The sequence below is a fragment of the Pongo pygmaeus genome, chromosome 23, assembly GCF_028885625.2.
Source record: "Pongo pygmaeus isolate AG05252 chromosome 23, NHGRI_mPonPyg2-v2.0_pri, whole genome shotgun sequence".
NCBI lineage: Eukaryota > Metazoa > Chordata > Mammalia > Primates > Hominidae > Pongo > Pongo pygmaeus.
This window is the reverse complement of record NC_085931.1, coordinates 31,689,140-31,712,081: the sequence shown is the minus strand read 5'-3', so window position 1 is coordinate 31,712,081 and position 22,942 is coordinate 31,689,140. Positions and strand designations below refer to the sequence as shown.

Sequence of the window (22,942 nt, the reverse complement as noted above, 5' to 3'; positions counted from 1 at the left end):
TGCCTGTCAAACTTCTTAATAAACCACTCTCCTCTATAATAAATTATTTTCCTTTTTTATGAGACAAGTTTTGCTCTTGTCACCCAGGCTGGAGTGCAATAGCGCGATCTTAGCTCACTGCAACCTCTGCCTCCCGGGTTCAAGTGATTCTCCTGCCTCAGCCTCCCGAGTAGCTGGGATTACAGGTGCCCACTACCACGCCCAGGTAATTTTTTTTTTTTTTTAGTAGAGAAGGGGTTTCACCGTGTTGGCCAGGCTGGTCTTGAACTCCTGACCTCGGGTGATCCACGCACCTCGGCCTCCCAAAGTGCTGGGATTACAAGCATGAGCCACCATGCCCGGCCCCTACATTTTTTTTTGGAGATGGAGTCTTGCTCTGTTGCCCAGGCTGGAGTGCAGTGGCAGGATCTCAGCTCACTGCAACCTCTGCCTCTCAAGTTCAAGCAATTCTCCTGCCTCAGCCTCCTGAGTAGCTGGGACTACAGGCACATGCAACCACGCCCCGCTAATTTTTTCTATTTTTAGTAGAGACGGAATTTCACCTTGTTAGCCAGGATGGTCTCGATCTCCTGACCTCGTGATCTGCCTGCCTCGGCCTCCCAAAGTGCTGGGATTACAGGTGTGAGCCACTGAGCCCAGCCTTTTTTTTGGAGACAGAATCTTGCTCTGTCACCCAGGCTGGAGTGCAGTAGCGCAATCTCAGTTCACTGCAACCTCTACCTCCTGTGTTCAAGTGATTTTTCTGCCTCAGCCTCCCAAGTAGCTGAGATTACAGATGTGCAACACCATACCCAGCTAAATTTTGTATTTTTAGTAGAGACAGGATTTTGGCATGTTGGCCAGGCTGGTCTCAAACTCCTGGCCTCATGTGATCCACCCGCCTCAACCTCCCAAAGTGCTGTGATTACAGGTGTGAGCCACCACGCCTGGCCTTATTTTCCTTTCTGTATTCTTAGTAGTTAAGAAGGTTCTATCATGTTGTAATTTTTGTAGTCTGTACTGTCCCACAAGTTAATATTCTGAGTGTCTTTTCAAATTACAAGTATACACACACACATACACTCCATCTGTTTTACAGAAACCTTTTGATTACACAGATACCTGGTTTAAATTTATTTTTATAATCTCAAGTAAGTTCGGAAGCTGCCTTCCTTTGGACCCTTGTCACAACCACCACACACTCTTCCTCCCAGTCCTAATCTATGGCTTACATCCTGCACACTTCCCTGGACACATAGAAAATGACAAAGGCCTCTGCCTCTGGCCCCTTGAAAAAAAAGGAACAAAAAAGGGCTTACAGACTTGCCAAATTAAAAATAATCCACCACCTGGTGGCTCAGACCTGTAATCCCAGCACTTTGGAAGGCCAAGGCAGGCAGATCACTTGGAGACCTGCCTGTCCAACATATCAAAACCCTGTCTCTACTAAACAGACAAAAAATTAGCCGGGCATGGTGGCACACACCTGCGGTCCCAGATACTCAAGAGGCTGAGGCAGGAGCATTCCTTGAGCCCAGGAGTTAGAAGCTGCAGTGAGCTATGACTGCACCATTACACTCTAGCCTGGGCAACAGAACAAGACTGTCTCAAAACAAATAAATAAGAGGCCGGGCGCAGTGGCTCACGCCTGTAATCCCAGCACTTTGGGAGGCCGAGGCAGGCGGATCACGAGGTCAGGAGATTGAGACCATCCGGGCTAACACGGTGAAACCCTGTCTCTACTAAAAATACAAAAAATTAGCCGGGTGTGGTGGCGGGTGCCTGTAATCCCAGTTACTCGGGAGGCTGAGGCAGGAGAATGGCGAGAGCCCAGGAGGCGAAGCTTGCAGTGAGCCAAGCCTGCACCACTGCACTCCAGCCTGGGTGACAGAGTGAGACTCTGTCTCAAAAAAATAAAATAAAATAAAATAAATAAAATAAAATAAAAATAAATAAATAGCTAGCAAGAGTAGTAGGAGCAAGAGTAATAATAAAGAGCTCATACTTATTATCTATGCTAGGCATGGTTTACGGTCTTTGAAGAGATTAGATTATTTAATAGTCTGTGAGGTAGACGCTGTTATTATCCCCATTTTACAAATGAGGAGCCAAAGAAGAGGTTAGACTTGCACTCAGGGAGTCTGGTTCTAGTCTCTTCACTCATAATGAGCTAATCAGCCTTAGGGACGAACGCTGCATCTGTCAGGTGTATGAGAATTAATGGCATAATGCATGTGAAGCATTCAAAATTACCGAACAGCACCAAGCATCCAATGTGCCCACATGAACACACACATACCCCTTCAAGTACATCCCTGCTTCTATTTCTTTCTCTTTTTTTTGAGACAGGGTCTTGCTGTCATCCTGGCTGGACTGCAGAGTGGCACAACCACCGCTCACTGTAGCCTCCACCTCCCAGGCTCAAGTGATCCTCCCACTTCAGCCTCCTAAGTAGCTGGGACTACAGGCAGTTGCCATCACACACAGCCAATTTTTAAATTTTCTGTAGAGATGGGGGTCTCACTATGTTTTCAGGGCTTGTCTTGAACTTCTAGCCTCAAGCAATTCTCCCGCCTTGGCCTCCCAAAGTGCTGGGATTACAGGTGTGAGCCATCACACCCAGCCCCTGCTATTTCAAGAGCCACAGAGATCCTATGAAGAGTCTAGTAAGTACCATATAAATTTCAGACACTATTAAGAGCACAGTCAGTTCCACCCTAGACTCCATCCAAGAGTATTTTATTATTTGTATAGTTAAAAGCAGTTAGCCAGTGCGTGGTGGCTCACACCTGTAATCCCAGCACTTTGGGAGGCCGAGGCGGACGGATCACGAGGTCAGGAGATTGAGACCATCCTGGCTAACATGGTGAAACCCTGTCTCTCTACTAAATATACAAAAAATTAGCCAGCCGTGGTGGCACGCACCTGTAGTCCCAGCTACTCGGGAGGCTGAGGCAGGAGAATGGTGTGAACCCGGGAGGCAGAGCTTGCAGTGAGCCAAGATCACGTCACTGCACTTCCAGCCTGAAACAGTTAGACTCTACCTCAAAAAAAAAAAAAAAAAAAAAAAAAAAAAAAGCCAGGCGTGTGGTGGCTCACACCTGTAATCCCAACAATGGGAGACTGAGGCGGGAGGATCACTTGAGGTCAGGAGTTCGAGACCAACCTGGCCAACATGACAAAACCCTGTCACTACTAAAAATACAAAAGTTAGCCAGGTGTGGTGGCGTGAGCCTGTAGGCCCAGCTACTTGGGAGGCTGAGGCAAGAGAATTGCTTGAACCTGGGAGGCAGAGGTTGCAATGAGCCGAGATCACATCACTGCACTCCAGCCTGGGCGACAGAGCAAGACTCTGTCTAAAAAATAAAAATAAAAAAATAAAAAAAAAAAGAAGAAGATAGCCAAGCCCATTCATTTACGTATTGTCTATGACTGTTTTTCACTACAAAGGCATAGTTGAGTAGCTGGACAGAGACCCTATGGAAAAGCTGAAAATATTTAAAATCTGACCTTTTACTCAACAGTTTGCTGATCCCCCGTCTAAATTCCTGGGTTAGGGAGGCAAAGTGTACTTTTCAACTTCCTTGCTTCCCTGGTGAGGGGTATGTCTGTGTACAAATTTGATAAAGATAGTTTCTATTTCCCTCCACTACTAAACTACTATAGTGACCTTGGGGCTCATTTTCTATGTTAGTATCTGCAGAGATATTCATAAATATGACACCAAATCAATCTCACCAGCCATAACCCTGATATAAATTCCAAGTCCTCTGCCCTATATTCTCAAACTCATTTATTCATCAAACTCCCCTGAAAATTACACATTAGTTCCACTGAAGAGATAAATACATGTTGCTCCATGTCAGATATCTTAGCCTTTCCATTAGACCCCACTGTCTAAGGAAATATGAAGCATATTCAATAGAAAATTTATTGCTTCTCAATTATTTGTTCTTTGAGTAAGGTTGAAAACAGCACCCTCCCCCAACTTCCCTTTAAAATATAAAGGGTTGCCCAGGCGCAGTGGCTCAGGCCTGCAATCCTAGCACTTTGGAAGGCTGAGGCAGGTGGATCATGAGGTCAGGAGTTTGAGACCAACCTGGCCAACATGACAAAACCCTGTCACTATTAAAATACAAAAATTAGCCAGGTGTGGTGGCTTGTGCCTGTAGTCCCAGCTACTTGGGAGGCTGCGGCAAGAGAATTGCTTGAACCCGGGAGGCGGAGGTTGCAGTGAGCCAAGATCATGCCACTGCACTCCAGCCTGGGCAACAGACAGAGATTCCGTCCCAAAAAATAAATAAATAAGGCAGGTGCGGTGGCTCACGCCTGTAATCCCAGCACTTTGGGAGGTCGAGATGGGTGGATCAAGAGGTCAGGAGATCGAGACCATCCTAGCTAACACGGTGAAACTCCGTCTCTACTAAAAATACAAAAAAATTAGCCGAGCGTGGTGGCGGGCGCCTGTAGTCCCAGCTACTCGGGAGGCTAAGGCACCAAAATGGCGTGAACCTGGGAGGTGGAGCTTGCAGTGAGCCGAGGTCGCACCACTGCACTCCAGTCTGGGCAACAGAGTGAGACTCCACCTCAAAAAAATAAAAATAAAAATAAAATAAAATAAAATAAAATGTACAGGGTTTTCCAAGCCCATCCAAACACCCTTGACCATGCTTCTCACTTTTTGCCTATTGTCCACTGCACACTTTGAGCAGCAAAGCCCCTAACAACTAATTCGTAACTGACTTTTCTTTTCTGATAATGAATCTCTCAGCTCTTTTGGTTAAAAGCGTTCTCAGTTTCTACATGTATAAACCATAGACAAAACATCTTTAAACCAAGTGTTAATATGTTCTAAGCTTAAAATCTCCTTATGCATGCTAAGAACCAATACAATCAACTTCTAGAAAAAGGAAGTTTCAAAGGTGCTGGTAATATTCTTTTTTTTTTTTTTGAGATGGGATCTCGTTCTGTTGCCTGGGCTAGAGTGCAGAGGCACAATCATGGCTCACTGCAGCCTCAATCTCCAAGGCTCAAGCGATCCTCCCACCTCAGCCTTCTGTATAGCTGGGACTACAGGTGCATGCCACCACATCCAATTCATTTTTGTATTTTTAGTAGAAACAGGGTCTTGCCATGTTGTCCAAGCTGGTCTTGAACTCCTGAGCTCAAGCGATCTTCCCACCTCAGCCTCCCAAAATCCTGGGATTACAGTCTGGGCCACCGTGACTGGCCAATGTTTTATTTATTTATTTTTTAAAGGGAGCACACAGATGATAGTTTTTTTTTGCTTGTTTTTTTTAATTTTTGGAGACAGCATCTTGCTCTATTGCCCAGGCTGGAGTGCAGCAGTATGATCATGGCTCACTACAGCCTTGACCTCCCAGGCTCAAGTGATCCTCCCACACCAGCCTCCCATGTAGCTGGGACTACAGGCATGAGCCACCATGCCCAGCTAATCCTTGTTTAATTTTTTGCAGAGATGGGGGTTTATGTTGCCCAGGCTGGTCTTGAACTCCTGGGCTCAAGCAATCCTCCTACCTCAGCCTCCCCAGTAGAGTTGGGACTACAGGTGCATGCCACCACACCCAGCTTACATATACTTTTTTTCAAGACAGAGTCTCACTCTATTGCCCAGGCTGGAGTGTAGTGGTGTGATCTCGGCTCACCACAACCTCTGCCTCCTGGGTTCAAGCTATTCTCGTGCCTAAGCCTCCCCAGTAGCTGGGATTACAGGGCCCTACTACTGCCGGGCTAATTTTGTATTTTTAACAGAGATGGGTTTCACATGTCGGTCAGGCTGGTCTTAAACTCCTGACCTCAAGCCATCTGCCTCTCTCAGCCTCCCAAAGTGCTGGGATTACAGGCATGAGCCAACGTGCCCAGCCTTACTCTTTTTCTTTCTTTCTTTTTTTTTTTTTTTTTTTTTGAGACAGAGTCTCGCTCTGTTATCCAGACTGGAGTGCAGTGGTGTGATCTCAACTCATTGCAACCTCCACCTCCCGGGTTCAAACAATTATCCTGCCTCAGCCTCTCAAGTAGCTGGGATTACAGGCGTCTACCACCACGCCCGGCTAATTTTTGTTTTTTTAGTAGAGACAGGGTTTCACCACGTTGGCCAGGCTGGTCTCGAACTCCTGACCTCAAGTGATCCACCCGTCTTGGCTTCCCAATGTGCTGAGATTACAGGCGTGAGCCACGGCACCCTTACTCTTTTCTATGTATGAAATATTTCACAGTTTAAAAAAAAAAAAAAAAGGTAGAAAACTTAATTCCAGCTGGGCGTGGTGGCTGCCTCATGCCTGTAATCCCAGCACATTAGGGGGCCGAGGCAGTTGGATCACCTGAGGTCAGAAGTTCGAGACCAGCCTGGTCCAATACGGTGAAACCCCATCTCTACTAAAAATACAAAAATTAGCCGGGCGTGGTGGTGGGCACCTGTAATCGCAGCTACTCAGGAGGCTGAGGCAGGAGAATCACTTGAACCCGGGAGGTGGAGGTTGCAGTGACCCGAGATCGTGCCACTGCACTTCAGCCTGGGCGACAGAGCGACAATGTCTCAAAAAAAAAAAAAAAAAATTCAATTCCAAGATTAGCTAAGTACTTCTCTAGTGAAAATGCTTTAACCACCATTCTTTTTTTTTTTTGAGATGGAGTCTTGCTCTGTCATCCAAGCTGGAGTGCAGTAGTGCGATCTTGGCTCACTGCAACCTCTGCCTCCCGGGTTCAAGCGATTCTCCTGCCTCAGCCTCCCGAGTAGCTGGGACTACAGGCACACGCCACCATGCCCAGCTAATTTTTTATATTTTAGTAGAGACAGGGTTTCACTGTGTTGGCCAGGCTGGTCTCAAAAGCCTGAGCTCAGGCAATCCACCTGCCTCCGCCTCCCAAGGTGCTAGGATTACAGGCGTGAGCCACCATGCCCAGCCAGTAACCACCATTCTTTATCACTGACCAACATTTAATGCCCAGGTCCCCTCCCTTCTGTCCTGGGCTTTCAGGCCATCACTAATGGCTCCTCCTCCTACACTTGTGGCTGCCTCTCCTTCCACAGCTTCTCTTCCTCTACTTATTCCTGTTCTGCCTGCTCATTCTGGGTGATCCCATCTAAGCTGAGATTCCCAAATCTATATGTATTCAGCCCTTACCTCTCTTCTCAATAACAAACCCATCAGATTGCTAAATACCACCTGGCTTCCAGCAGGTACCTCAAAGAAAGATTCTTCCTGTTGAAAAGAATCACGCCCCCACCCTAATCCCTTTCTCTTCTCTCAAAGGCACCACTCAATCCTCTCTGAAGTCATCATACCTCTCCCCTCACCTTCTATGTGCCACTTCACATTCCTATGGCATTTGATCTTGACTCAGCTTCTCAGGGTCCCTCTCCAGTAACAGAGAAATAGTCCTTCAGATCTTTCCCCACCCAGAGCAGTTTCTCAAAAGTAAAACTCATCAGTTCTCCTTTTAAAATCTGACAGTTCTTTTTAAAAACTTTAGATGGCTCCCATTGTTAAGCTCATTTACAAGGCTGAGGAAGCCCTTTACAAGTTGGCTTTATCTTTCCTTCCTAGCTTCCTGCCCATCATCTACATTAATTATAACTGTGTCTTTACCAGCAAGCACTGCCACCACCTCTTCTACCTCGTGTGCTTGTTCTCATCCTTAAAGAATCAGTTGAAGAGCACCTCCTCTTTCAAGCCTTTTCCCACCTCTTAGGTACAGTTGATCACCTTTGCTTTTAAGCTGTCATGGCATTCTATTTTAATTTTTTCAATAGACCAAAGCTTCTCAAAGACAAAAAACAAAAACAAAAACATGGTTTACTTCCATTAGATGCCAACAGTCTAGCAGTGAGCTTTGGTATATAGTAGGCCTCTATATATCAAAGAACTTCCCTTTCCTATTTCCCTCCTTTTTTGTTTCTGAAAGCACAAAAGCTCAGATATTCGAATTACCTAACTCTGGTTTAATTCTGTCACAAAATTGGTGTGACAGAATTCGAATACCGTTGAGTGTGCGCCTTCGAAGCCTCTTCTCACCCTCTTCCACTGCTCTTGTCACGTTCATTCCAGGTGAGTTGCTATGTGCCTGGTGGCCCCACCCAACTTGTTATGATTTTAGCTCAGATTCAACTCAAGTCAATCTGAACTCCCAACTAATAGGCTGTGCCCCCTAATTAAAATAATGTTTTTGTTTGTTTTTTGTTTTCCGAGACGAAGTCTCACACTGTTGACCAGACTGGAGTGCAGTGGCGCTGGCACAATCTCGACTCACTGCCATCTCTGCCTCCCAGGTTCAGTCTCGAACTCCTGACCTGCCAGACCTGCCAAAGTGCTGGGATTACAGTCGTGAGCCACCACGCCAGGCCCAGAACTAAAATATTTTAATCTTAAAGACCCTCAGAAATCTAGTCTAATCATTCAGATCAAAAGGAAAAATTTAGGTCACAATTCTGTGGATTCGAGTCTTAAAAGTCACAAATCGAATGGCTACTAGTACTTTCCATGGGAACACAACTCTTTTTTTTTTTTGAGACAGAGTCTCGCTCTGTTGGCAGGCTGGAGTGCAGTGGTGCGATCTTGGCTCACTGCAACCTCCGCCTCCCAGGTTCAAGCGATTCTCCTGTCTCACCCTCCAGAGTAGCTGGGACTACAGGTGCATGCCACCACGCGCAGCTAGTTTTTGTATTTTTAGTAGAGACGGGGATTCACTGTGTTGGCCAGGATGGTCTTGATCTCCTGACCTCGTGATCCACCCGCCTAAGCCTCCCACAAGTGCTGGGATTACAGGCGTGAGCCACCACATCCAGCTGGGAACACAACTCTTAATTGGACAAGATTCCATTCTCAGCATAATGACAGTGTTCTTGTTTTTTGTTTTTTTGGAGAGAGTCTCACTCTGTCGCCCAGGATGGAGTCCAGCTGCACGACCTTGGCTCACTGCAACTTCCACCCCCCAGGTTCAAGTGATTCTCCTGCCTTAGCCTCCCGAGTAGTTGGGACTACAGGCGCACACCGCCATGCCCAGCTAATTTTTCGTATTTTAGTAGAGACGGGGTTTCACCGTGTTGCCCAGGCTGGTCTCAAACTCCTGCACTCAGGCAATCCACTCGCCTTGGCCTCCCAAAGTGCTGGGATTACAGGCGTGAGCCACTGCACCCGGCCATGCTCTTGTATTTTATCTGAATCAAATTCACATGATTTTAACTACTGGTCAGGAGAAATGCAAAGCGGGTTATTCACAGTGTTGAATTCTATGCTGATTAAAATTACTGGCAATCCTTTCCCCATTCCAAATTATGGAAGTCTAGATTTGAGTTCTTAAATATTTAGAACAGGGGATGTAAGGAAGAGGCACAACCATGCTTCTTGTTTCCTCCTGTCCCTTCAGGGATTGGCTTCTACTTCACAAGTGTGTGAGGCTCCTCTTCTGGGCTCTCAGGTTAGACTAAGCACCCTTTCTCAGTTCTCCCACAGCTGTTTTACCATGCATGGAAATTAAATATATTAAATATATACAACTTAACATTCATTCATTCGTTCATTTTTTGAGACAAGGTCTGGCTCTGTTGCCCAGGCTGAAGTGCAGTGGCACGATCATAGCTCACTGTAGCCTCCACCTCCCATGTTCAAGCAATCTTTCCACTTCAGCCTCCCAAGTAGCTGGGACTTAAAGGCGCATGACAACATGCTCAGCTAATTTTTTAATTTTTTGTAGGAATGGGGTCTCACTATCTTGCCAGGGCTGGTCTCAAACTCCTGGGCTCTAGCGATCCTCCCGCCTTAACCTCCTGAAGTGCTGGGATTACAGGCATGAGCCACCGAGCACAGCCAACCTTTAAATTTTTTTTTTTTTTTTTAGTAGCCGGGCGCGGTGACTCACGCCTGTAATCCCAGCACTTTCGGAGGCCGAGGCGAGCCGATCCCCTGAGGTCAAGAGATAGAAACCATCCTGCTCAACATGGTGAAACCCCATCTCTACTAAAAATACAAAAATTAGCCAGGTGTGGTAGCGCGTGCGCCTATAGTCCCAGCTACTTGGGAGGCTGAGGCAGGAGAATCACTTGAACCCGGGAGGCGGAGGTTGCAGTGAGCCAAGATCGCACCACCACACTCCAGCCTGGCAACAGAGCAAGACTCTGTCTCAAAAAAAAAAAAAAAAAGCGGGGCGCGGTGGCTCACACCTGTAATCGCAGCACTTTGGGAGGCCCAGGAGGGCGGTTCACGAGGTAAGGAGATCGAGACCATCCTGGCTAACACAGTGAAACCCTGTCCCTACTAAAAATACAAAAAGTTACCCGGGCATGGTGGCGGGCACCTGTAGTCCCAGCTAACTCAGGAGGCTGAGGCACGAGAATGGCGTGAACCCAGGAGGCGGAGCTTGCAGTGAGCCAAGATCCCGCCACTGCACTCCAGCCTAGGCGACAGAGCAAGACTCCATCAAAAAAAAAAAAAAAAAAAAAAAAAATTTTTTTTTTTAGTAACTAGTAAGCTCCTCAGAAGCATGATAGGGCTGTCTGATTCAATGTTGGTTCCATATTACCAGGTACATGCAATGCTCAAAGTCTGCTGAATACAATACATTATTTTCTTGAAGGGCCAACTTCCTTTAGTTTTTAATGGTAAAATTTTATTTCTTCTAATTTTTCTTCACAGCCTGAATTTATCTATCGACACAAGCTAGAAATGGAAAATGTCAAACAAAGCAAGCTACTTTCTGAAGCATTCTGTTGTTAAACTGGAAACAGCCCTTATTAAATAAAAAAACACTAGAGCTAGGCCAGGCGCAGTGGCTCACACCTGTAATCCCAGCACTTTGGGAGGCCCAGGCAGGTGGATCACTTGAGGTCAAGAGTTCAAGACCAGCCTGGCCAACATGGTGAAACCCTGTCTCTACTAAAAGTACAAAAATTAGCCAGGTGTGGCAGTGCGTGCCTGTAATCCCAGCTACTAGAGAGGCTGAGGCAGGAGAATCTTAAACCCCAGAGGCGGAGGTGGCAGTGAGCCCAGATTACGCCACTTCATTACAGCCTGGGGGACAGAGGGAGACTTGGTCTCAAAAAAATAAAATAAAATAAAAAATAAAATAAAATCCACCATAGGAATACCACAAATACAAAAAGCAGTTAAAGATAAAAACACAGAAGATACAAAGTTACAAATAGACCAAATCATCCCTTCTTCCCTTTCCCTTCATCCCCACCCACCAGCAAATCAATTTTATCTCCAAAATAGGCATCTCCAAGTCACAGCTCCACTGTCACTATTAGTCACCATCATTTTGTAGCTGGATTACAATAACAGCCCCAGGTCACTCCTCTGCCTCAAATTCCTTCCTTGGAGCCCACAGCACTTTAAATAAAAACCCAATTCCTGACCTTGATCTTTATATCCAAACTCATTTTATATGACCCCCTTTCTCCTTTAAGAAACACACTCCCAGGCCAGACAGGGTGGCTCACATCTGTAATCCCAGCACTTTGGGAGGCTGAGGCAGGTGGATCATGAGGTCAAGATATCGGGACCATCCTGGCCAACATGGTGAAACCCTGTCTCTACTAAAAATACAAAAATTAGCCGGATGTGGTGGTGGGTGCCTGTAGTCCCATGTAGTCTCAGCTACTCAGGAGGCTGAGGTAGGAGAATCACTTGAACCCGGGAGGCGGAGGTTGCAGCGAGCCGAGATTGGGCCACTGCACTCTAGCCTGGCCACAGAGTGAGACGTCATCTCCCAAAAAAAAAAAAAAAAAAAAAAAAAAAAGCTGGGCGCAGTGGTTCACGCTTGTAATCCCAGCACTTTGGGAGGCTGGGAGGCCAAGGCGGGCGGATTACAAGGTTAGGAGATCGAGACCATCCTGGCTAACACGGTGAAACCCCGTCTCCACTAAAAATACAAAAAATTTGCGTGGCCTGGTTGCGGGCGCCTGTAGTCCCAGCTACTCGGGAGGCTGAGGCAGGAGAATGGCGTGAACATGGGAGGCGGAGCTTGCAGTGAGCCCAGATCGCGCTACTGCACTCCAGCCTGGGCGACAGAGCGAGAGCGAGACGGAGTGTCTCGTCTCAAAAAAAAAAAGAAAAGAAACACACTCCCAACACAATGGACTTTCTCACCTCAGGACATCTACATAAGCTTTTCCCTAAACCTGGAAGGCTCTTCTCCTCCTCTCAGGCCAAGCCTTGCCTAGGCTGGGTTCTTCTTTACCCTTAGGTCTTAGCTTCATACTTTCTCTGACCACGCCACCCCAGTTAGGTCCCTCCTGTTATATTCCTTCAGCCTTGGTTTATTTCCTTCATAGCATTTATTGATCTTACTAGTACTTTATTTTTCTACTTTTCAGTCTGTCCTCTCCACTACAGTAGGAGTTCCACAGAGATAAAGTATGTCTGTCACACATCTTTCCCAGTACCTACACTGGGTTACAATGGGTTATAATTCTCTTATAAACATTTGAATAAAAATATAAAATTAAAAATTATGAGGCATTCCAATAAAAAGGATAAAACTATAACAATGCAAGCCACCAGTCCTTAAATTTCGAGTAGGACATTATTGTTACAAATTTTAGCTATGCAAGATAAACCAAAATATTAGCCAAGAGGCATGAAACTCTGGCTTTAAAAGCTCAGTTTTGATGCCTGCAAAGTTAAGCCACTAAATGTATCCTATTTGGGATGCGAAGAAGCATTACACTGAGTTTTCCGCTTGGCCCAGGCTCTAGTAGTCACTAGCTTTCTATAAAAGGCTAATAACATGTTAAACCTAAGCCATGAAAACCAGGCTTGGGAGTGGCAATTCGAAGATTCAGTATAACAAAGTAAACTCAGTCAGGATCTAATTCAACCAGCATGGTGATCTCCTTCAGAGATACCAAGGAAAATGAAAAACTAAATTAAAGCAACAGACCTGAGGCAGAGGGCACAGAAAAGGAGAAACAAAGCTGAATGTGAGGGGGAGCGTCAGAGAAGGGCCCTATAATCTGTGAGGGGACTGGAACAACAGGTAGGATTTCAACAGATGGAGAGTGAGATGTAGTTAAGGCAGTCAATGAAGAGCCAACAGCTGGAGGAAAGGTGCAAAGGTATGAGTAAGGAAGGATGGCTACCAGGGAATAAGTTAGCAGCTTAGTACAGCTGCAGTAAAGGAAGGACGAAAGGGTGCAAAGACAGAATTACATGCTTGTTCTCTAAGAAGATACATGCATGAACGGAAAATTTGGAGGCGATTCTGTGGATAGAGAGAAGCGGCATATTTCTTTTCCTTCCTCTAGAAGGAGATTCAAGCCATTAACTTTTTCCTTTTTTTTTTTTTTTTGAGACGGAGTCTCACTCTGTCGCCCCGGCTGTGCAGTGGCGCGATCTCAGCTCACTGCAACCTCCGCCTCCCGGGTTCAAGCGATTCTCCTGCCTCAGCCTCCCGAGTAGCTGGGATTACAGGCGCCCACCACTACGCCCAGCTAATTTTTTGTATTTTTAGTAGAAACGGGGTTTCACCATGTTGGCCAGGATGGTCTTGAACTCCTGACCTCGTGATTCGCCCGGCTCGGCTTCCCAAAGTGCTGGGATTACTGGCGTGAGCTACCACACCCGCCCATTAACTCACTTTTTGAAACAGCTGTATTATTAATACGCATCACCTCAACGTAAGCATATGCATGGCTGAGTGAATGCCTGGTATTAATTATATAATTCACTCTCACAAACGAGAGGAATAATTTATTCAGTCATATTACAAATCTCACTACAGTGGGTTCTAAGATTCTCAACTCCTTAAATTGGAATTATATTGTGCTCAAAGTTGACTGCAACTACCAGCATCTGCCAGGAACTGCAGGTTTCACCAATCAGATTCTTGGTGTCCTGGTCTTTGTTATATAGTATTTGATTTATAATCACTTTCTCCCCACTTTTAAAGTCCATTTAGTTCAGTAGTTAATCTTATAGTCATTATACTGTCATGGCTTTTTTTTTTCTATCTCTATCCCACTATGCAAACAGTTGGTGTCCTCAATTATAATAGCTTTTAATCTTTAAAGTTTAGAGTAATACCCGGTCGACAAATCCATAAAGTCATAAACATCTAACCCTGGAAAAACTGTTATCAACACCCAGTCCTTTTAAAATAGATGTTTAAGAAATGAACTGGCCAGTTTGTTACTTTAAAAATTCTAGGCAACTTTTCAACTCAACTTTGGGATAATTTAAATAAAAGAAACCTCTGATAAAATCAAAGTGTTACAGGGCAAACACAACAATAAAAGCAAATCTCTGCTAAAACGCTTAAGGCAAATTAAAGCAACTAATCAATTAAAATAACGTATTTCACTTGGAAAAGAGAATGCTTGGTCACTTTGCGTTAATTTTAAAATAAGAAATACTAAGTCATTAGACTTAACACAAAAAGCATGTCTGAAATTGAACTAGGACACAACTAAGTGTCATTCAAAAATTTTCCTTAATAATATTCTAGCCTAATTCCACCTTGGAAATTAACCAGACTGATTTCTGGCCTACTAATGGTCCTTGGGGAGAAAATATGCAATAAATTTTCCAAAAAATATCCTCGCTGAAGGCAACGCACCTTCTCTTATCTTTGTAATTAACATACTATAAAAGTGGTGGTGTCTGGCCTGCTTCAAACTTGGCACCACAGTATCAATATATAGTTCTGATATTTTGGTTAAAGGTTTTTTTGTTTCTAAACGCTAAAGCATTTTCATTTTGTCGACTGTTCCAAAGGCTGCAATCCTGGAGTTCTTAACCTGGAGTTCAGAGATATGGAGGGAGTACAAGAACCCGGGATGGTGTGCAAACTTGTGTGTACGTGCCTTTGGCGGGGAGGGGTGGGGGTGGGGTGGTGGTGCTCGGCTATCTTCAGATTCTCAAAGAAGTCTATGGCTTAAAAACGGTTTTTGGCCGGGTGCGGTGGCTCACGCCTGTAATCCCAGCATTTTGGGAGACCGAGGCAGGCGGATCACGAGGTCAAGAGATCGAGACCATCCTGGCCAACATGGTGAAAAACCGTCTCTACTGAAAATACAAAAATTAGCTGGGTGTGGTGGCGTGCGCCTGTAGTCCCAGCTACTCGGGAGGCTGAGGCTGAAGAATCGCTTGACTCCGGGAGGCGGAGGTTGCAGTGAGCCGAGATCGCACCACTGCACTCCAGCCTGGCGACACAGCGAGACTCCGTCGCAAAAAAGAAAAAAAGGTTTTTAGAAAAACCAACAAATCCCTGCATCAGTATTACACCCAGAGAAAGTCACGAAAGGCAAAAAGCGTGCATTTTAACTATGCAACCACCGTTAAACATTCAAAACGCATCCTCTTCACATTGAGAAACAGCCTCGTGAGGGAAAAAAAAAAAAAAAAACGCATCCTCTTATCCAGTGACCCAGATCCTGACACTACCTTTCCGTTAGGGAGGCCTTCTGGAAAATAATTTGGTTCAGAATGGGGGGAACATGGGTTCAAGCGCGCCCCACCCCCCTATACAAACACTCTTCGACCGACCGGTTCTCGACCTTCCTCCGCGGTCGGGGAGGGCTCTCGCGTACCTGGGCGCGGGCTCGATGAGGGTGGTGGTGTCCAGGTAGTGGATCTTGTAAAACTCCAGCAGGGCCGGCAAATGGTCAAATTCCTGGTCCCCGATCTTAAAACGGCGGTTGGGCAGCGAGTTGATGATGTAGTGGGAGACCCGCGAGTTCTCGGACACCGACAGCACATAGTCCCCAGGGCAGGTGGAAGAATCGCGGACGAGGAACATACCGTGGCGCTGGCCCTGGAGCCGGGTCTGCGCCTCCTGGCGAGACACCGGCCCCATGTACCAGGCGGAGCGGTCCGAGGAGTCGAACCTGGCGGAGGACATGGTGTCGGACCCGGGACTCTGCGGCGGTAGGGGCGGCGGCTGTCCTCGCCTGCTCTGCACGCCTTAGCCCGGCAGACGGCTTTGGGACCGAGGAAGGGCCTCTCGCACACCTGGAGGAGCGCTCAGAGAGCTGGGCCAGCACTTTCCTCTCGGCTCCGAGCCCGCAGCATCCTCCGACGCCGCCCGCCTGCTCCGGGGCCGCCACACGGAGAGAGCCGCCCGGGAATGCAGGGCAGAGCCGGGGGGGTCGGGGCAGGCAAACCCGAGCCGCAGCGGAGGCCACCCCGGGGTTCTTGGGCTGCTCGGCGTCCCAGGGGTGCCTCCAGTGACTCCCGGCCTGGAACGCGCCGGCGCCGCAGCTCTACGGGTCTTCACCGACCCCCGCCGTCACACGAGGCACGGAACTCGAAGGAGCGTCGCGCCTCCGGGGTGCTTTTGCCCAGCTTGTTCCCAATAGCCACAGCAACAAAATGGCGGACGCGGGAGAAGCGGCAGCCACCTCCCCCCTCCGCTCAGCGCGCTCCGTCTGCGCACGCGCGGGGCCCTGGCTCCCGGCGGCCGCCGGGGCCCTCCCGTTACGTCACACAGCGCAGCCAATTAGGAGCACCGTCGCGACGATCAGGGTGGGCGCTGGTGGCGCCAGCTCCCGCGTTCCAGGAGGAGGCTGAAGAGGCGCCGGCCGTAGGCACTCCCTTCCTGGGCTGCTGCGCGCCGCTGGGGGCGCTGCGGCTGCCGGGTCTCCCAGCGCTGGCAGGAAAACAGCTGGAGCCGAGAGGGAGCGGCGTTTCGAAAACCTGCTTGTGGGAACAAAGCGTAACGTGCAGGCCGAATCGCGGGCCAGGGAGGCGTGGCACTGAGGCGACCTGGCCAGCCTAGGGGCCTGAGGGAGCTCAAGGACTGACAGGTCCCGATGGGCCGAGGCGGCCCAGTAAAGAGATGACCCCAGGGGCAGATGTGACCACCAGATAGGTGACTGACTGAATGACTCAGTCCCCAGGTGGCCTGATAGGCTAAGGAAGCCCTAGTGGCTACGTGACCCGCTAAATGGAGTGAGAAGAGAGAGAAGGTGAGGGTTAGGTTGACTCAATTAAGTGGGCAAGGAAGTCCACAAGTGGGTAACCTGGCCATCATGGGCTCTGAACTGCTGAAAGTAAAATACAAATGCCTCTCGGGCGTGGCCCCGAGGCTTCGCCTGCCCTGGATTATGCCTGCTTCTGCCTATTTATTAATCCCTATTTGTTTTTGTTTCTTTCTTTATTTCTTTTTTGAGACGGAGTCTCGCTCTGTCGCCAGGTTGGAGTGCAGGGGCGCGATCTCGGCTCACTGCAACCTCCGCCTCCCAGGTTCAAGCGATTCTCCTGCCTCAGCCTCCTGAGTAGCTGGGATTACAGCTGTCTGCCGCCATGCCCTGCTAATTTTTGTATTTTTAGTAGAAACGGGGTTTCACCATGTTGGCCAGGCTGGTCTCAAACTCCTGACCTCAGGTGATCTGCCTGCCTCAGCTTCCCAAAGTGCTAGGATTACAGGCGTGAACCACCGTGCCCGGCCAGTTTGTTTTGTTTTGTTTTTGAGACAGGTTCTTCTTCTGTCACCCAGGCTGGAGTGCAGTGGAACTATCATGGCTCACTGCGGCCTTGATTTCCCCATCGCAAGGGATCCTCCCACCTCAGCCTTCCCAGTAGCTGGGACTACAGGCTCGCGCTGCCATGCCCAGCTAATTTTTTTGATTTTTAATAGAGACGAAATCTCACCATGTTGCCCAGGCTCGTCTCAGACTCCTGAGCTCAAACAATCCTCCCCCTCAGCCAAGATGTGAGCCATCCCGCCCAGCTATGTATGAAACAAGCTAATATATGCAAAGTGCTTAGAATAGTACCTGGCACATAATAAGCATCACATGAGTCTTCTATTATTATTATTCACTCGTTCCCTGGGCCTCTACCTCTATACCCTAAAACCCTGAGCATACTCTCAGTGGGTGGGTGAGGGTGGAGAGAAAAATCTCCACTTCGTTTTCTAACTACTTTTCACTGTCAGATTTACCACTTCATAATCACCTGCTCCTTGCCCAGCCCTTTTTTTTTTTTTTTTTCTGATACGGACTCTAGCTCTGTAGCCCAGCCTGGAGGAGTGCAGTGGCGCGATCTCAGCTCACTGCAACCTCTGCCTCCCAGGTCCAGGTTCAAGCAATTCTCCTGCCTCAGCCTGCCAAGTAGGTGGGATTGATTACAGGCATGCACCACCATGCCCAGCTAATTTTTGTATTTTTAGTAGAGACAGGGTTTCACCATGTTCACCAGGCTGGTCTTGAACTCCTGACCTCATGATCATCCCACTTCAACCTCCCAAAGTGCTGGGATTACAGGCTTGAGCCACCGCCTGTAATCCTAGCGGTGATTTTTTAATTTTTTAATATTTTGTAGAGATGAGGTCTCACTGTATTGCCCAAGCTGATCTGGAACTGCTGGGCTCACGTAATCCTCCCAGCTTGGCCTCCCAAAGTGTTGGGATTACAGACATGAGCCACCCACCTAGCTGCTCAACTTTCTTAATCTGGTTTCTACCCATGCTTTGACTGAATTAGGCTTTTTGGGTTTTGTTTTGTTTTTAAAGACAGGTCTCTCTGTTGCTGACTCTGGTCTCAAATTCCTAGGCTCAAGTAGTCCTTCTGCCTCAGCCTCCAAAGTAGCTAGGATTACAGATGTGAGCCACAGCAACCCGCTCTCTGCCCTCTAAATGCAGAGCCTCCTTCACCTCTCCATAGTTTTTCCTTTAGTAGGCTAATAATCATCATGAAGCATTTAGGGGTCACATCTCTGGTGACTGCAAACACATATTCTAAAAGCAGAACCAAAACTGACCATACTCTCTGATTACTATGTATACACTGTGGTCACAGCCTGAATTAATTTTTATCACATTCTATTGTAATTGTTTATAAATATTTTTCTCATCCCAATCTGAGCATCTTGAGGGCAAGCTGCTATATATTACTTTTTCTATTCCCAGTACCTAGCACATAATACTTACTTTTTTTTTTTTTTTTGAGATGGGGTCTCATTCTGCTGCCCAGGCTGGAGTGTAGTGCAATCTCGGCTCACTGCAACCTCTGCCTTCTGGGTTCAAGTGATTCTCCTGCTTCAGCCTCCTGAGTAGTTGGGATTACAGGCACGCGCCACCATGCCTGACTAATGTTTGTATTTTTAGTAGAGATAGGGCGTCGCCATGTTGGTCAGGCTGGTCTCGAACTCCTGACCTCATGATCTGCCCGCCTTGGCCTCCCAAAGTGCTGGGATTACAGGCATGAGCCACCACGCCCAGCCAATACATACTTAATGTATGGTTTTTGAATGTAGATGGATAAAGATGGGAGGAAGCCAGAGAAAAATGAAAATTGAACATTAGCTGCTAGCTCACGCCCTTTTCAGCAGCCCTCTTTGCCTCATCTTTTCAGGGTGTACTATCTGTCTATATAAACTACCTGCTCTTGGCCAGGTGCAGTGGCTCACACCTGTAATCCCAGCATTTTGGGAAGGTGAAGCAGGTGGATCCTTTGAGGCCAGGAGTTAGAGACCAGCCTGGCCAACATTGCAAAACCCCATCTCTATTTAAAAAAAAAAAAAAGTAAAAACATTCTTTTTTTCGAGACAGAGTCTCACTCTGTTGCTCAGGCTGGCGTGCAGTGGCGTGATCTCGGCTCACTGCAACCTCCGCCTCCCTGGTTCAAGCGATTCTTCCTGCCTCAGCCTCCTGAGTAGCTGGGACTACAGGCACATGCCACCACGCCTGGCTAATTTTTGTATTTTTTAGTAGAGACCGGGTTTCATCATATTGGCCAGGCTGGTCTTGAACGCCTGACCTCGCAACCCGCCCACCTTGGCCTCCCAAAGTGCTGGGATTACAGGCATGAGCCACCGTACCCAGCCAATGTAAAAACATTTTAAAAATAAAACTCTCTGCTCTCTATTTTCCTTAAATAAACCCTCTTTTTAGAAAAAAGTAAAAGAAGTCCGGGCACGGTGGCTCACACCTGTAATCCCAGCACTTTGCAAGGCCGAGGCGGGCAGATCACTTGAGGTGAGGAGTTCAAGACCAGCCTGGCCAACATAGTTAAACCCTGTCTCTACTAAAAATACCAAAGTTAGCCGAGCATGGTGGCACTCGCCTGTAGTCCCAGCTACTCAGGAGGCTGAGACAGGAGAATAGCTTGAACCTGGGAGGCAGAGGTTGCAGTGAGCCGAGATTATGCCACTACCCTCCAGCCTGGGAGACAGAGTGAGACACCATCTCAGAAAAAAAAAAAAAAAAAAAAAGAACTAAATATCTCTGACTTTGCTTCTAAATACTCCAGAGGGGAATAAGGTGTGGGTTAGATAAAAGTGAAACAAGAATGGCCATGTGTGATTGATAATTATTGAAACCAGGTAACATGATGTGAGGGTAGGGTTAATTATATTCTGTAATACTTTTATGTATGTTTGGAATTTGTCATAATAAAATTTTTGCAAAAGATACTTTCCTTTATTTTTCCTTAGCACAGTTGAGACAAGCATAAAATAAACTTTCCAGGCTGGGCATGTTGGCTCATGCCTGTAATCCCAGCACTTTGGGAGGCCAAGGCCGGTAGATCACTTGAGCCCAGGTGTTCAAGTCCCAGCTACTCAGGAGGCTGAGGTTGGGGGATCATCTGAGTCCAGGAGGTCGAGGCTGCAGTAAGCCTTGATTGTGCCACTGCACCTCAGCCTAGGCAACAGAGCGAGACCCTGTCAAAAACATTCCAAAAAAAGTTACTAAATGCTGAGATAGCAAAACAGCAATGAGTAGAGAAACAGAAACCATTAAAAAAGCTGTAACAGGCCAGGCGCAGTGGCTCATGCCTGTAATCCCAGCACTTTGGGAGGCCGAGGCGGGTGGATCACGAGGTAAGCAGATCAAAACTATCCTGGCTAACACGGTGAAACCCCATCTCTACTAAAAATACAAAAAATTAGCCTGGCGTGGTGGCAGGCTTCTGTAGTCCCAGCTACTCGGGAGGCTGAGGCAGGAGGATGGCGTGAACCCAGGAGGCGGAGCTTGCAGTGAGCCGAGATCGCGCCACTGCACTCCAGCCTGGGCGATAGAGCCAGACTCCGTCTCAAAAAAAAAAAAAAAAAAAGCTGTAACATATAGATTTGTGATTCTTCCTTAGCTTGCATATTCCCAGGGTTTCTAGATGGTATTATACTTAAACTCTTGTCTTCTAAAATAATTACAATTGCCAAGCCAGCTGCAGTGGCTCATGCCTGTAATCCCAACACTTTGGGAGGCCGAGACGGGCAGATCAGCTGAGGTCAGGAGTTCAAGGCCAGCCTGGCCAACATAGTGAAACCCCATCTCTACTAAAGACCGGGCATGGTGGCACATGCCTTTAGTCCCAGCTACTGGGAAGGCTGAGGCAGGAGAATCGCTTGAGCCCAGGAGGCGGAGGTTGCAGTGAGCCAAGATCGCACCACTGCACTCCAGCCTTGGTGACAGAGTGAGACTCCGTATCAAAAAATAATAACTACAGTTGCCACGTGTGGTGGTTCATGCCTGTAAACACAACACTTTGGAAGTCTGAGTCAGGAGGAGTGCTTGAGCCTAGGAGGCTGAAGCTGCAGTGAGCCCCAGATCATGCCACTGTATTCCAGCCTGGGTGACACAGTGAGACTGTGTCTCAAAAAAAATAAATAAATAAAAATAAAAGCTGGGTGTGGTGGCTCACGCCTGTAATCCCAGCACTTTGGGAGGCCAAGGCGGGCAGATCACTAGGTCAGGAGATCGAGACCATCCTGGCTAACGCAGTGAAACCCCATCTCTACTAAAAATACAAAAAAGTTAGCCAGGCGTGGTGGCAGGCGCTTGTAGTCCCAGCTACTTGGGAGGCTGAGGCAGGAGAATGGCATGAACCCGGGAGGTGGAGCTTGCAAAGTGAGCCGAGATCGCGCCACTGCACTCCAGCCTGGGCGACAGAGCGAGACTCTTTCTCAAAAAAAAAAAAGGTAATTACAATCTAGATTCAAAATGACAAATATTTTTGAGCAACTTGTCTGGATTCTTTACTTCCTAGCCCTGACACTGCAGAGAGGCCACAACTTTGGGAGCCACTATTAGCTCTTTGTTCTTCCTGTCTGGGCAGGCTCAACCCTTTGGGTGATAGTCAGGGCCTGGCAGTCTCCCTAGATTGCTGCCTTACTGAAGGCACCAGAACAACCTTTTGTCCCGTCTTCCTGCCCTTCTCTTTTCCAGCAATGATGCTAAGGGTAGAAGAGGTGTGAAAATGTAGATACACAATTACATGATGTATTTACTGCAGTGACTCAGAGCATCTCAGCAGTCCTCGGATGCTCTCTGCACAAGGATTGATTAATCTCTTCCATTTGTACTGCATTTACTAACCTAATTCATTGAATTCTTTGCCTCCTATGCAAGAAATGTTCTGTCATTAGTTCTCAGCCACTATTCCCATGTTTTACATATATTTCTAAGTTTATTTCCCTAAAAGAAAAAACCTCATTGATGATTTTCTTTTTTCTCTTCTACTACTTTGCTACCATAATACCTAGAAAATAATGTTCATGGCCGGGCGCAGTGGCTCACACCTGTAATCCCAGCACTTTGGGAGGCCAAGGAGGGTGGATCACCTGAGGTCAGGAGTTCAACACCAGCCTGGCCAACATGGCAAAACCCAATCTCTACTGAAAATAACAAAAATTAGCCGGGTGTGGTAGCGCACGCCTGTAATCCCAGCTACTAGGGAGACTGAGGCTGGAGAATCTCTTGAACCTGGGAGGCGGAGGTTGCAGTGAGCCGAGATCCCACCACTGCACTCCATCTTGGGTGACAGAGCGAGACTCTGTCTCAAAAAAAAAAAAAAAAAAAAAAAGAAGAAGCTAGGCTGGGCGTGGTGGCTCACACCTGTAATCCCAGCACTTTGGGAGGCCGAGGTGGGTGGATCACGAGGTCAGGGGTTCAAGACCAGCCTGCCCAAGCTGCTGAAACTCCGTCTCTACTAAAAATAGAAAAATTAGCCAGATGTGGTGGCGGGCACCTGTAATCCCAGCTACTCAGGAGGCTGAGGCAGGAG

General features: G+C 47.4%; 1 protein-coding gene across 1 annotated transcript in view; it reads right to left on the bottom strand.

Annotated features, from left to right (window-relative positions):
* The window catches only part of CRKL (CRK like proto-oncogene, adaptor protein), a 37,200-nt gene extending 20,168 nt beyond the window's left edge, over positions 1-17,032 (bottom strand). The window contains exon 1 of the mRNA XM_054469099.2: positions 15,527-17,032. Within this exon, the coding sequence (XP_054325074.1) occupies positions 15,527-15,837 (311 nt within the window). The 5' untranslated portion in view covers positions 15,838-17,032. The remainder of the gene's footprint in view (positions 1-15,526) is intronic.
* Between the last annotated feature and the right edge of the window lie 5,910 nt (positions 17,033-22,942).